The 14,482-nt window shown below is 38.3% G+C and overlaps 4 protein-coding genes across 4 annotated transcripts; 3 read left to right on the top strand and 1 right to left on the bottom strand.

Annotated features, from left to right (window-relative positions):
• Positions 1 to 4: 4 nt before the first annotated feature.
• Positions 5 to 3,786, top strand: LOC116025334 (protein TIC 55, chloroplastic). The gene is made up of 3 exons (XM_031266539.1): positions 5 to 588; positions 2,081 to 2,183; positions 2,283 to 3,786. The coding sequence occupies exons 1-3, from the start codon at positions 206 to 208 to the stop codon at positions 3,414 to 3,416; spliced, it is 1,620 nt and encodes a 539-aa protein (XP_031122399.1). The 5' UTR covers positions 5 to 205; the 3' UTR covers positions 3,417 to 3,786.
• Positions 3,787 to 4,031: 245 nt separating this feature from the next.
• LOC116025636 lies at positions 4,032 to 7,132 on the top strand. The gene is made up of 5 exons (XM_031266943.1): positions 4,032 to 4,259; positions 4,356 to 4,451; positions 5,517 to 5,642; positions 6,385 to 6,424; positions 6,804 to 7,132. Exons 1-5 carry the CDS (start codon positions 4,128 to 4,130, stop codon positions 6,875 to 6,877), a joined length of 468 nt encoding a protein of 155 aa, XP_031122803.1. The 5' UTR covers positions 4,032 to 4,127; the 3' UTR covers positions 6,878 to 7,132.
• Positions 7,133 to 7,718: 586 nt separating this feature from the next.
• Positions 7,719 to 9,834, bottom strand: LOC116025637 (protein PHOTOSYSTEM I ASSEMBLY 2, chloroplastic). The gene is made up of 3 exons (XM_031266944.1): positions 9,430 to 9,834; positions 8,236 to 8,385; positions 7,719 to 8,116 (listed from the first exon to the last, which is right to left on the bottom strand). The coding sequence occupies exons 1-3, from the start codon at positions 9,625 to 9,627 to the stop codon at positions 8,024 to 8,026; spliced, it is 441 nt and encodes a 146-aa protein (XP_031122804.1). The 5' UTR covers positions 9,628 to 9,834; the 3' UTR covers positions 7,719 to 8,023.
• Positions 9,835 to 11,325: 1,491 nt separating this feature from the next.
• Positions 11,326 to 11,982, top strand: LOC116024806 (probable steroid-binding protein 3). The gene has a single exon (XM_031265805.1). The coding sequence runs from the start codon at positions 11,430 to 11,432 to the stop codon at positions 11,727 to 11,729; it is 300 nt and encodes a 99-aa protein (XP_031121665.1). The 5' UTR covers positions 11,326 to 11,429; the 3' UTR covers positions 11,730 to 11,982.
• Positions 11,983 to 14,482: the final 2,500 nt, after the last annotated feature.

Genomic DNA, 14,482 nt, shown 5'->3' with positions numbered 1-14,482 from the left:
AGTCTTGTATAATCCTACATGTTTGTGTGGCCAACGTTAGTTCTACATGGCAACAAGCAACAACCTTCTACGCTTCTGACTTCTATGCATGTTCACTGTCCAGTCCACCTCAACCCCACCCACCTCGCCACCCCTTCTCCGCCGCATTTCCCCGTTAAACCACAACCGCCGCCGCCTAGAAACCAGAAAGAAATAACAAAATAAGATGGCTTTGCTGCTGCCTTTTGCCTCCGATCTTTATCTCCCCAAACATTCCCACTCTTATCTTCCATTCCCAACTCCTAAACCCCAGATTCCCTTTCCCCGTTGCCGGAAAATCTCGAAGAATCGCGGCTCCAAGTGCGCTGCAATTGCGGAGAAAGTGGGGGGCGATGGGGAGAGTGTGATCTTGGGGCTCACTAGCCAAGAATTGAAGGATGAGAGGGTGGTTGTGGAGTACAATTGGGCTGAGGAGTGGTACCCTCTCTATCTCGCCAAGAATGTGCCTGATGATGCCCCTCTAGGGCTCACTGTCTTTGATAAGCAGGTGGTTCTCTACCGGGATGGCAGTGGGGTGCTCAGATGCTTTGAAGATCGATGCCCCCATAGGTAATTCGCCCCTTTTCTCCTCCCAAGTTTTTGTCTTTCTTGATTTGGTTCAAGCCCTTGATTTGATTGTCACCATTTTGTTGTGTGTTTATGTGTGATGAGCTTGAGTATGGAGATAGCTGTTGGTCCAATTATTGTTACTTAGAAGGATAATTGGAAAAAGATACTGAATTCTGGGTGAATCCCACCTTAAGGTGGCTCTAGCTAGCCGAGGTTAAACTAGCCTAGATTGTCCATAGCTGATATGCCTAAACTAAGAACGCCAATATAATTGGAAAAAGATACTGAATTCTGGGTGAATCCTGCCTTGTGACTCTAGCTAGCTAGCAGAGGTTAAACCAGTCTAGATTGTCCATAGTTGATATGCCTAAACTAAGAACACCAATATAATTGGAAAAAGATACTGAATTCTGGGTGAATTCCGCCTTGTGACTCTAGCTAGCAGAGGTTAAACCAACCTAGATTGTCCATAGCTGATATGCCTAAACCAAGAACGTCAATAGGCCACTCCTATTGAGAGTTGAACTTAGAACCTTGTGGTTATCAAGGGGTTGCCCCTACCTTGCACAAGTCTTGACAGTCGAGGTCTAGAAGTGCTCGTATAGGTCATGAATGGCATGTTGTGATCTTATGCATGCTTGGTGCTTGAACCAATATTTCCATTGTATAACCAGCTATTAGTAGTGTGTATGTCAATGGCACCCTTAAGGTAACTCAACCTTCCAAGTCATAGCAGGTGAAACCACTTTGATGTGCTTCAAGAGCTGTGCTGATAACATGTTTCTTCCTTGTTGTAGTTTAGTAGGATTGTTTAGTGTTATGGTTAAACTAACTAATTGATTAGATTCAATCTTTTAATGTGGTTTGGTATGTGTGCATTATAGCCCAGTTGAGTGACCTCAGCCTAATTTTAGATTCTAACATGGTATTAGAGCTTGTTCGGTTCACTTTGTGTACACAAGAACCAAATGGTATCAGAGCTTGTTCGGTCCACTTTTGGTTTATGTGCAAATGCTATATGTTCTCAATTTAATCTCAAGAAATGCCCATCTTTGCCTCTATTTTTATGGTACCGGTACCCCATAGCTGTCCCTGTGGTTAATATGCCTTCCACTAAGATACCACTAAGGTGTTTGGTTCAAGTTATATCACATAATCCTAGTAGTAATGTGAATATAAGAATGTTGTACACCAAAAAATGTGAGACATCTCTAGCAGGGAACGTGAGATTCCCAAACTTGTTTTATCTGTTCATTTTTTGCCATATTCATGGGAATCCATTCCGGCCAGTTTCTTAAGTTATGTGAGATTCCCATGAATGTTACATTAGCTAAAAACATCCCTCGAACTAAACGCCCAAGGTCAAATTTAACTATGATTACGTGCTGAATGTTTGTATACAAATGAGCTTGAAATATGGCATTTTCTCTCATCAACCTGCATATTCCAGCAAAGCTATGATTACGTGTTGACCATAATGCTTTTATCTCAGGTTAGCAAAACTATCTGAAGGCCAACTGTTTGACGGGAAACTTGAGTGTCTGTATCACGGTTGGCAATTTGACGGGGATGGAAAATGTGTAAAGATACCCCAGGTTTGATTTCAACAACCATTGTTGTGATCCATACAGAGAAAATTTGAGATTTGGAAGTTGAAATCTCGGTGTTCATTGTGGCTGTTTTGTTCTTTACAGTTACCCGAAGATGCGAAAATTCCGAGGTCTGCTTGTACCAAACCATATGAAATAAGGGACTCGCAGGGAGTGATATGGATATGGATGTCTCACAAAACACCACCAAAACCCGAAAAAATTCCTTGGTTTGAAAACTTCGAAAGGCCTGGCTTTCGGGATATTTCTACCACCCACGAGCTCCCGTATGATCACTCGATTCTTCTTGAAAACCTCATGGATCCAGCTCATGTCCCTATATCTCATGATAGAACAGATTTTACTGCAAAGAGGGAAGATGCTGGACCCCTATTTTTCGAGGTGACAGAGAGGACTGGGCGTGGTTTTGCTGGTTGGTGGGGCAGAAAATCGGACCAAGGCAAGCCAAACTACATCCCCAATTTCTTACGGTTTGAAGCTCCATGTGTTCTTCAGAACAACAGGGAAATAATTGATGAGAACGGGACGAAGGATTACTTTTCTGGTCTCTTTCTTTGCAGACCATCTGGGCAGGGAAAATCCATGCTCATAGTGAGATTTGGGAACACGAGAAAAAGAACTGGGCTACTAAAGATTATTCCGGAGTGGTTCTTTCACCAGAATGCGGGCAAGGTTTTTGAGCAGGATATGGGGTTCCTGTCCTCACAAAACGAGACGCTAATGAAAGAGCGGGTTCCCACGAAGGAACTGTACTTGAATTTGAGGTCCTCGGACACTTGGGTAGCCGAGTACAGGAAGTGGATGGACAAAGTTGGGCATGGCATGCCTTACTATTTCGGGCACAGTTCCATTTCCCTTCCCGAGCAGCCAGCCATTGTCGAGCACGCTCCAGCAGGCCTCGTTGCAAGCCTCTCGGCTTCCCAACCAGCCAAGGGAGGGATTGGAACGATGCACGCTCCAAATTTCTCCAACAGATACTTCCGACATGTGATACACTGCAAGTCCTGCAGTAGCGCGATCAAAAGCTTCGAGACGTGGAAAAACACCCTCGCTGCTGCTGCCCTCGTCTCGACTGCAGTGGCGATTCTAGTGTCTGGAAGGCAGTGGAAGGCGGCGTTCTTGCTCTCGACGTCCCTGTGCTTGGCCGGGGTATATGCCTGCTCTACTGCAATTGCCATGAATACAACAAACTTCATAAGGACTCACAGAAGGCTGTGAATCCAGAGAATTTGATGAGTTTAGTCTGTGTTCTTAGGTCTTGAACCCAGTTCAGATTTGGTTATAGTTGTTGAGCATAAATAATATATAAACATAAATGTACAGTCCAACTATCAGCTTAGACTTTTAGTTGAGATGGAACATATGCTTCAATTAGGTTGCATCCAGTTTTCAAGATCTTGAAACTGTGAAGGGGAGGATTAGAACTTCCTCATTTTACCAATAGACTGGGGGGTAGCTTTGTGGTATATGGAAGTAATGGAACTCAATGTGTTTTTATTGGCCAGACAATATCAAGATTGTACAGAAACTTCGGATGCCTTATTTTGAGTATTACTAGCTGCTAATCTGCAATTATAATTTCTTCTTATTTTACCTAGCAATTCTTACTCTTGTTCAATCATGTTATCCTCACCACTTATTAAGTTCAGGTCTTATATGCTACATTCATTATTTTTATTATAAATATATTTTGTATTTTAAATAAAACAATTAAAATGTTTAATTATACAATTCTACTCATTTTTCATAAAATAAACTAAACACATTGACAGTTTACAATCCTACCCACCCAAACAAGGGACCCGGTCGGTATCGGACCCTCTCATCAACCCGACACCGAATAAGAGCGGATTTTCCCCGCTCCAGAATTCAAAATCGCCCATTCTACATTTCTACACTCTCCATAAACCAACAACAGTGAGGAGCTAGATGGGGCATCCCCATGATTATCATCACCAAGCAGCAGATGGGTTAGTGAGCCTCTTCACCAAAGCAAACCACGATCTTAATCTCGTCTCCTTCAAGCTCGAGAAGGAGTTCCAGCAAGTCTACTCCGACAACGTCGGGATTCAATCGCGTTTTTCCTAAAATTCTTAATGAATTACTACATGGATCGGCCTGGTTTTGTCTTCTCATCCCTAATTTTCCTGGTTTCAGACTAACCCTATGAAGCTTGTGTCACGGATTAACAAGATACAGGAAGAATTGGCGTCCATACAGGAGCAGTGTCGCGAGCTTCTAGCTGCCAAACAGGTATTCTTGCAGTTAGTATTAGAAAGTTTTGTGCTTTGAATATTCTCTGCATTGATTGAGGAAATTGAAACTGCAATGGATTTTGTTTTGGAGTTCAGGTGAGAAAATATCTGAAAATGCCAGGAAATTTAAATGATTTTGATAACCGAAAGTGTAATGTGTGAGCGAAGTACACCCGAATGAAGGGTTTTGGTTCATTTTTTGCTCTTTCTTTGGTTGTGAAGATAGATTAAAGCATTACTCAAAGGCAAAATCTCCTGTGAGATCGTCTCATGTATCTTTTTCATCAAAGTATCACAATTTTCATAAGTATTACATTTTTTCTCATAAGTAACGATCAATCAATTTACACCCAATTAGTATTACACTTTTTTCTCATAAGTAGCTATTGAATCCCTAAATATTACATTTTGATTTGAAGGTATTATATTTTTCCTCAATAGTATTACACTTTCTCTTATTATAAGTAAAAACATAATTTATTCCTGATTAGTATTAGATTTTTCAGCATAAGTATTACATTCCATTCTTGACCCGATCTGTGTTTATAACACGAGACTCACCCTTAATCATATATTATATATAGGTTGGATAAAAGAGGAAAGTGAAGTTTATTGCTCAAGGTCAAAGCCTAATAAGTCGAAATCAATTCATATTAGTTCTTCAAAAACTAAAAACTTTTCAGCTACCATAGCAGCACAGACAATAAGATGGAATCCTGTATAGACATTTGTCTACACATAGCAGTAAAGTTCAATTGGTGTATGTGTATGCAACAGTAGATATTTTCACTTTTGTTTCACTAATTCACTTTGATATTTGACCAACTTGTGTGTTGTGAGTATGCCATTCTATATTGATTATGAGGGTTTGAAGGGTTATACTGTGGTTTGTGCTTGAAGTCATACTTCTCTAAAGAGAGGAGAAGATTGGCTATCAATGGTTCAATTGAATCCTCTTTTCATTTTATTTAATCCTTTGAGAATTATAGACAATTTCACAATTTTCTCAAATTGACCTGTTTATGTTTAAGATTAAAAAATTTTCCACTGGTGATGCTAACAGGATTTAATTGACAAAGCCAGGACTACCTTAGTTGGGAATCGGTCATTGGTGCAGAAACTTCAAGCGTCCGCAGGTGTACCTGTCATTGATGACAGTAATGATCCAGAATTTGCTAATTTCAACCAGGTAATTAGGTTATTGCATCATAATCACTTTGAACTTATGGTGGTTCTCGAGATGAAAGATTCACATTGCTACACTAGTTGCTCCCTAATCCCTAATCCTACCTCCCAATAGTTAAATGAGCATATAATTCACAGTTTCTGGAGCATCTCGCCTTGTGGGTCCCTATACGAGATTTGGATTTTTACATTCTATTGGCATGTGTAAACATTCTGAAAGTAGTTGCAATGACTTCTCTTCTAGTCCTCTTGAGTGGGAAATTATACTCACATCTACTTATTCTCTACATTTTACTGTTTTATGAGTACCAATCTAGTCTTTCTTTTTCTTTTTCTTTTTTGACTGGTCACCTACCTGATAATAGAAGAAATGAATGAAATTTAACTTGTTTTCTCATGTCAAGCAAATATCAATTAAACACTTGATCTGGAGTTTAGTTAAGAGGTTGTCTATTTTCCAAGTGGTGTTTACAGAACTTGCACCATTTGCCAGCAAGCAACCAAAATTTATTATGAGTGGCAAGGTTTCTAGATACGGTGCCCTGGCCAAGCTTTGCCATGGTATTTGTTAGCCTTGCTACATATTTTCATGCTCTAATAATGTAATTTTCTTTCTCTTTCTGCATTTTGGAAATGGAAAGTGTAGTTCTCCCTCTCTCTTTCTCGTTCTCATAGTGTTGTAGGCCATTGTTAATCTCTTGATACCTAGGTAGTTGACGAATACTTTTTAATCTCTTGATATGTAGGTAATTGATGAATGGACAGCTCAAGTAAGAGCGGGAGCAGGTATATTAGTTGTAAACGCAAAGATGTGTTTTTTTTATTGTTTATGTTTTTAATCGTGTGAACTAAGGTAGAACCGTAGAAGAGATTGTTAGTTGTCCCTTCACTTGCAACTTTTGAACCAACCAGGCCTTGAGTCCTTCGGTTTCATTTTTCATTTTACTAAAGTACACTACACTATCATTCCCATTATGCCATTGTACACCCCGTGAAATTATTTGCCTCCCTGTTATGTTTAAAAAAAAAAAAAAAAAAAAATTCCCCTTGGCACAATGATTCCCTTGGTGCTCTGGAAGTGCTTATTCAGTGCCTTTAATAGTCCAAACCATTTCTTGACCTGTCAGCTTTGCCTTCGTTAATCCTTGTAATTTCCAATCTGCAGATGATGAAGATCAGGAGGCGGTTTCTGAGGATATCAACCATCTTCTCTTTTCAGCAATTGTGCCAGGGAACTGAGCAGAGGATTTCATGAGTTCTCAGGTGGTATAGACTATAGAGTAGACATATAATGTCTAGTTTGGCAAGGCTCTGGTGGCTTCTTTTAAAAGAAGGGTTTTCATCCTTGTTTAGTCTGGAAAGTGTAGCTATTAGGGAGCATTCAAGATCATGGATACTCTAAAATTGATTCACTATTGTAAATTTGTTCCTATCTTTAAACATGTTTTGCTCCAAAATTTCATCAAATGCCAATGCAGTTTGTGTGAGGTCTCATTTCTCTTCTCTTTTCAATTATATGCATTAGGGAACATTATCTTTAAATTTAGAGCAAATTTCACTTTTAGTTTTTTACTATTGCAGTATTGTCACATTTAGTCCTATTCTTTTAATTTTATCATATTAGTATATTACATATTTGACTTTTATTTGTTTGCCACAATTAGTCATTCATTTAGTCATCTTGTCTCTTTATTCCTATCAATTGTAGGACCATCTTGTCTCTTGGTCTGACAATGGATGGGGTAAAAATACAAGATGGATTTAAACTCCGAAATTTAAGAAATTATGATATTTTGAAGTAAAATACAGAAAAGAAAACAAGGGAATTATATTCAAGGAAGCATATAATTCTGTGTGGACAAATCATATAAATATTATTATGTGAACATTGTTATACCAATGACATTTTGGTCTGAGTATTGTGGATGGGGGGCATAGAATGGTTCAATCAAACAATTATTATCTAGCATAGGCCTAAACCATTATGGATCTTCCAAGCAAAGACAGCAATAATACTGTCCCTGTTTGGTCAAGTTTATTTACTTGGGTATAGAGATAATAGATTAAATAATATACTTTCTTTGTGTAACAAATAAGTTGGAATTAATTATCAATTATTCACAATGAATGACTTATAAGATATGCCAAACAAGCACAGTGTCAATGGAGATTGAATGAACTGAAAATCACATTTTACTTCAAAACTATGAAACAAAAACATGTTGTGCATGTGTGTATGAAGTCTACAAGTATATTGTGTAAGATGTCTTAGAGAAACCTGCTATGGAGTTGATCAAGAAACTCGGTTCTCAACAAGGAGATCATACACGGGAGCCTTTACCAGTCGAAGCAGTTTCTTCCCAGTGGATTTGATAAAGTTTTTCGCTACTTGGAAATTGGTGGGTTGGAGATCGGAGGGTCTCCCAGCCACTTTGCACGAAAACCTGTTCCTTTACAATCTGTGCAGCATACAGAGCCCTAAAAAACACGGGAGGCAAAACTCTCAATAGTTCAGTTACTGGAAATATTTGTTCAGATATATAATTTAGATTAATTGACAAATGACAAGAAAGCAATAAAGATCTTAGTGTAATCACCTTGCCAGTACAGATGACACAGCTGGTGTTCTTGGACGGGACTTGGCAGAGTATGTTGTCACCGAGAATGAAGAAGCCAGTACCACTGCACCATTTGCAGTCGACAAAACCATTTGAGTCACAAGAAGAACAATTAACAGGCCTCGGTTGCTGCGTACATTGAGAAAATAGTAATCATTCACATAATCGAGAAAAAAGGACAAAAAGTAAATGACAGTTCCTTTTGATCAAAGTATATGCGCCTTTACAGTGAGTCTCTGTGTGTGTATAATGTGACTTGACAGCTTACTTTGTCCACTTTTCAACCAAAATAAAGAACAAAAAGAAAACTGTCAGGGCAACCATAGCTAAGTTGGTCAAGTTGTTGACTTGTAACCACAAAGTTACAAGTTATGGGAGGGACTCCTTTTTTATTTATTAACGAGGTAAACCCCACTCCTCACTATGTGAGTATGTGGGTAAAGCCCTCGCCCTGTGATCCTAGCCGGCAAAGAGCCACAAGGAGGTAAATCAGCCTAGGTTACCCATAGCTGACCGGCACAAACTCAAGGGCTTGAGGTTCGAACCCACGACCTCTCGGCTGCAGGTGTAACTCTCTTACCACTTGAGCTGCCCTTACGGGAGGGACTCCTTCATTCTACACCAGGATGCCCTATCGAAAAGGGCAGTGTAATTGGGTGAGGGCTATCATTTCTTCCATCTATGATCATTCCATGAGAGATTTGCATCACTAGAAACAAATTCAGGTATAAGGGCACCTATTTTACTCACTCATCCATCTTAACTAACCATACTGCTTGGTTGGTTTTGTTTTTCAATCCCTAATCTCTGAATGGCAAAACCCAAATGGGCAACATAGCATCACTAAATCACTTGGGAATAGTTCAAAGTGCCAAAAACAAAATCAAAAGCAAAAAAAAAACAAAAACAAAAGTGCCCAAAACTATTTAGATGAGAAGCCCCATCAAATGGATTGGTTCAAACCCTTTTAAAGTATGCATATACCGAACTACAGAAGTGAAATGGAGTGCTGATTACTGACAACACATTCATTGGATTGTCATTCAAAATTTGTATCCAAAATTGTCCTCTGCATCTCACAAGATTCACGCCAGTAAACAAATATAATGAACACGAAAGAAGAATTCGAAAAAAAAAATGGGGGAAAATTTATCAAACACATAGAGGGCTTACCTGAGAAATCAACCATGCTCGTTCCATGCGCTGGGCAAAGTTGGAGGAGCTCTCCACAGCAGAAGCCCTCACCACACAAGCGCCATGGCGAATCAAAGCCACCCTTCTTCTCGCCGACGGGCATTTATTTTCAACAACGTTACTGTTCGAAACCGGGGAAATTATGGGTCTGCAACAACTGCTGCTGCTGCTCAACATTTTCCTCTTTACAAAAAAAAAAATCGTTTCTTTTTGAATCTTTATTGGATTTCTTTGAAGATACTTTGCGTGGGAATGAGAGGAGAGGTGTGGGGTTGGGGGTTAGTTTCGTGTGGAGCAGACAGGTTTTCGATGAAACTTCCGGCGATTTTTCGAAGGCAGCACAAGTTAGAGAGATAGAATTTGACCAAACCGTGTGCCACTTGGTCCACAGTTTGCTTATTTGTGTTTTGTTTGTTTTTCGTAGGTGACGGGAAACCGCCAATCACTCAATATATAATTAAGTTTTCATCTTATACTAAACTAATTAAAAAATAGTGTAGTTATTAAAAAAGATAAATTGTGAGTTGTCCAATCAACCTCTCAATGAATTTCTATATTGACTTTGTACATAATAGATTCATCTACTCTTCAATATAGAGAGCTCAATCTCCAATATAAAGAGCTCAAGACCTTAGACTATAGCTTGGGGAACCACAGTTGAACCCTCTCTTTGTGGCTGGAGTAGTGAATTTAGACAAGGTGATCTACCACTTAAGCTAGCCACGTGAGGACAAATAAATCTTGTTTTCGTATATAATTTGTAAACTACACAAAGTAAATCACGTTAGATTGTACCCTTGTACCAAGCTCAATAGAGAAAATGTTAGCGATAATCAAATTTATGATCTTCATGTACAATAATCATGTTTTACTCATTGTGCCACTTAGGGGTGTTCATTTGGTTAATAATTGAACCAAATTTGTAAAATGTCTTGCAACCGGTGCCGACAGTCCTCCTACAGAGATAACTGGCGGAGGTAGGAATACAGTTGGAGAATTGTTATTTCCTATTCAGATTGTGACGCGCGGAGAATGTATTGATTGAATCGATAAGGTGTTGGGCATCCTAGTTGGGGCAAGGAACTATGGTGAAGATGATAACGACAATGAGGGAATAGTCATTTGATTGCGGCGAGGGTGGATTGAGAATGAGGAGGAGCAAGGGACAAAGACGCCGTAGGCGGCAGGGTAGGAGTCAATGATGGATGTAGTTAAGACGACATGACGGTGATGATGATGAAGTCAGCGGAGATGGTGGAGACAATTTAGGAGAAGAAGAAGAAGAAAAATAATTATTTTGCGGCAATTTGTTAGGATGGGATGGTGTCTCGGAATGAGAAGTCGTCATTTGCATATGACTTCCCAGTCAAGATCTGAATCGTAAAAAACCAATCGCCGGCAAACAAAAATTACTCCCCCACCCGGATGCCTCTCTCGCACATATGATATGCCCTAACAATAATAAAAGTACCATTCTATCTTCAAAGTAAACGGTCATTTCACTGCAAAATTGACAGAGGACCAAATCGGTTGCAAAATCAATAATTGAACTTTGAGGTTTAATTAGTCAAAATTGATAGTTGAGGACCAATTTGATAATTACGGCATAATTGAAGGACTAAAAAGTTCATTAATTATAGAGTATTACAATTTGGACACTTTTGCTCCTTCCCATCATCAACAATTTGGCAAAGTTCCATTAATAATGAGACTAATAGTGGTGAAATTCCAAAAATATCCTCATTATTAACATTTTCTTAAAATTTAATTTCGAAAAGAAATGGAAAAGATAAAGAGCACATAATTTAGAATCTTATCTCCACCGTCATTCGTCAAAAATCAGGTGAATATTAGAATAGAATATCATCCCCACCGTTAACTCGTTATTAGCCCCTCACTCCCTTCGCTTACTCCAAAGTCCAAAGGAAAGCGGAAAGCGGAAAGCCGATCAGAATCAGAGTGTTGTGAAGACGGTCAAAATGGAGCTCACGGCGCAACAGCTGAAGGAGTACGACGGCACGGATCCGTCGAAGCCGATTTACGTGGCGATTAAGGCCCGAATCTTCGACGTCACCGCCGGCAAGTCCTTCTACGGTCCCGGCGGCGACTACTCCATCTTCGCCGGCAAAGACGCCAGCAGAGCCCTCGCCAAGATGAGTAAGAACGCCGAGGATGTTTCCCCTTCCCTCGAAGGCCTCTCCGACAAAGAAATTGGCGTGCTCACCGACTGGGAGAAGAAGTTCGAAGCTAAGTACCCTATCGTTGGTATTGTTGTTTAATCCTATTTGATTTCTACATTGATCCGGATGGTTATATTATCTAGGCTTGAAATGCATGCTGATTGTTGTGTACTCGTGTGTATTTGAATTGAAATAGTCTAATGGAGTCTGAATTATTATTACTCAATGGAATGTAATAATCTGAGTTATCTGCCAGTACTACAGGCACATGTGTATGCTGTTATGTTCTACTAACTTTTTCTATCATTGCCTTTATTTAGAGATATATGATGGAATAATGATCTTTTATTAACTGGCTACTTGGAAATTTATTCTCATTGTATGTAGAGATCCAAAGTTCTTAGTGGAAAAGAATTGGTTGTAATTTGATTTTATTGGGGTAAGATGCCATGAAACTTTATTATCATACTCTAGGTAATATGATTATTCCAGCCTTCTAGGCAGGTAAAATTGCATGGTCTGATTGCAAACTATATGCTTTTCTATCTACTGTTGTAATATATAGGGGATCAATTGTTACAAGAAGTTGTATTATTTCAATGTGTTAGAAGTTGTATTATTTCAATGTGTTACAATGTAGGAGTTCGTTAGTAGTTAGTGCAAGTGACCATGTTTTTTATATTAATAAATGGACCCTAGGCTTCCCTATACTCTCATCAAACCTAATGTGATGTTTCCTTTTAAGAATGCTGTTTTTTCACCTGATTCTACAATCAATATAGTCTCAAAATTTTTATGGTGGCTTGGTTGAATTCATTTTCTTCAATATATCTTGTATGTTAGTTTTTTTCTATATCATTGACTATGTTAAGGATATTGAGTTGTTACCTGATTCTGATTGGGTGGCCCAAACAATGGATAGATCTTGCATTGCAAAATTTTTGCTTTTTCTTTGACAAATTCACAATCTCATGACTAAAAAACTCTCCAGCATAGAGTTGCTAGATTATGTATGTTACAGAGTGTCCTCAAGGCTGACTTCACCTGCAGCCTCGCTCAACCCTAGTAAGAGCTCAACCCTAGTAAGAGGTGTTAGAAGCTTAAGAAAAATTTTGTATGGAACTTGATTTGCTTGAATTCTTGGATTCTAGATGTTGGTTACAAATGAGCCCCATGAGAGGTATTTAAACTATTCAATATCTAGACACTCTCTAAATCTGTACACAACCCTTAAAGTTTTACAAGGCTCTAGAATATTTTATACATCTCTACAACTACTAGTGTTATATACATGCTTCTAAAAATTCTATAAACTAGAAGCTTTGAGGAAGTTCAAGATAGGTCTAGAAGGGTGTAGGAAACCTCATAAATGTGTAGCAAAGTGCCCCCGCGTTTGATAACTAAAGTGGGATCCAACTTCCAAGTTACACATCATGATGTTTATCACGAGCTATCCAAACATATTGAGATTCGAAATACATTACTCAATGTCAATATGTTCCCATCCTTCTCCCTACATATTGAGACTTGACAATACATTACTCGATGTCCATATGTTCCAATTCTTCTCCCTCCACTTCCACTATTTTTTTTTTTTTGAGTACTACGGACTTTGTTACAATGTAGTATATGTTCATAGTTACCCTCTTAACCTACTGAAGCACAAAAAGTCAACAATTACCTCCACTTAGTTCTCGAACCCACTCTCCTCCATGTGGGAGTGTAAATTGGATGCCACTACTTGCTTTTTTGTCATACTTGATACTTGGGTATCAATTTTCTTGCCTGAGCTTTCTTTTGATTGAGTTTGAGTTCCCTCACCATAAATATCAACATTAATGTCATCCCCAAATACGTTAGGTTAATATTCATCGTTTTCCCCCACAAGCCATTCATCATCATATATTAATTTATCAACTAACATATTTTCTTCATCATTTGTTAGGGATTTCAATTTCTTTTTTCTTTTCTTTTTTTTTTGAAAGAAAGACATTTCATTAATTCAAATTCTTATCCTTTAACCTTTTATTATACATGATGTAGACCAAAGTGTTCATCCTCATAGTGATCATATAGGTTAAGCGATTTCTTCATGATATCATGTGTATATGATTTAAAGTACTATAATTTCGCACCTCTAGATGATGGGCAAATAGGACCCAATACTAAGAAAACAAATGTTTGTAGCTTTGAAGTGTCATCCCCATATTGAATCTGTAGGAAAAAATGAAAAGGACCAATTTTTTCAAGTGTTTGTGGCAAGGGGCGGACCAGAAAATTATTTGAGTGGGTGAAATTTAAATGACGTATGGCCAAGTATCAAAGTATCAAATACACATAATAAGATTCAAATATAAAATACATTATAAATTACAATAGAATGTTTTTTATAGACTACATATATTAATTCAAATAGATAAAGTATAATATAAACTTTCTACATTAGTTAAATGATTAATAAATTGAACATTTAATTTGTATTGTGAAGGGATGAAATATGTTGCCTGTGCAGCTAGTGGGTTTCAAACTTGTGACATAGGTTATTTAACATCAAGTTTTGAGTTATAACCAATTAAGCTACTCAAACATCTAATAATTTATATATATATGTAAATTTTATATATAAGTTAATGCTATACACACACACATATATATATATAGTCCCCTCTTTGTGGCAGTAGCTTAAGAAATATTAATATTAATTGTGAGGTTATTACTTGTCATAATTTCCTCAAAGTCTATTGCATTTGCACGCAACTATATAAAGAGCCTTTGGGAGAGACTGAGAGAGTTGAAACGCCATTCACAACTCTTCTCTCTTTAAGTCCCCCCCCCCCCCCCCCCCCCCCCCC

The sequence above is a fragment of the Ipomoea triloba genome, chromosome 7 (assembly GCF_003576645.1).
Source record: "Ipomoea triloba cultivar NCNSP0323 chromosome 7, ASM357664v1".
Taxonomy (NCBI): Eukaryota; Viridiplantae; Streptophyta; class Magnoliopsida; order Solanales; family Convolvulaceae; genus Ipomoea; species Ipomoea triloba.
The sequence above is the reverse complement of the archived record's forward strand: the minus strand, read 5'-3'. Positions and strand labels throughout refer to the sequence as shown.

Coding starts and splice junctions, on each gene's coding strand:
- LOC116025636 (XM_031266943.1), top strand. CDS start 4,128: ATGGGGCATCCCCATGATTATCATCACCAAGCAGCAGATGGGTTAGTG. Junction 4,260..4,355: donor AGCAAGTCTACTCCGACAAC/GTCGGGATTCAA, acceptor TCCTGGTTTCAG/ACTAACCCTATGAAGCTTGT. Junction 5,643..6,384: donor AATTTGCTAATTTCAACCAG/GTAATTAGGTTA, acceptor CTTGATATGTAG/GTAATTGATGAATGGACAGC.
- LOC116024806 (XM_031265805.1), top strand. CDS start 11,430: ATGGAGCTCACGGCGCAACAGCTGAAGGAGTACGACGGCACGGATCCG.
- LOC116025334 (XM_031266539.1), top strand. CDS start 206: ATGGCTTTGCTGCTGCCTTTTGCCTCCGATCTTTATCTCCCCAAACAT. Junction 589..2,080: donor GAAGATCGATGCCCCCATAG/GTAATTCGCCCC, acceptor CTTTTATCTCAG/GTTAGCAAAACTATCTGAAG. Junction 2,184..2,282: donor AATGTGTAAAGATACCCCAG/GTTTGATTTCAA, acceptor TGTTCTTTACAG/TTACCCGAAGATGCGAAAAT.
- LOC116025637 (XM_031266944.1), bottom strand. CDS start 9,627: ATGTTGAGCAGCAGCAGCAGTTGTTGCAGACCCATAATTTCCCCGGTT. Junction 8,386..9,429: donor GAGCATGGTTGATTTCTCAG/GTAAGCCCTCTA, acceptor CAATGTACGCAG/CAACCGAGGCCTGTTAATTG. Junction 8,117..8,235: donor GTGTCATCTGTACTGGCAAG/GTGATTACACTA, acceptor CGTGTTTTTTAG/GGCTCTGTATGCTGCACAGA.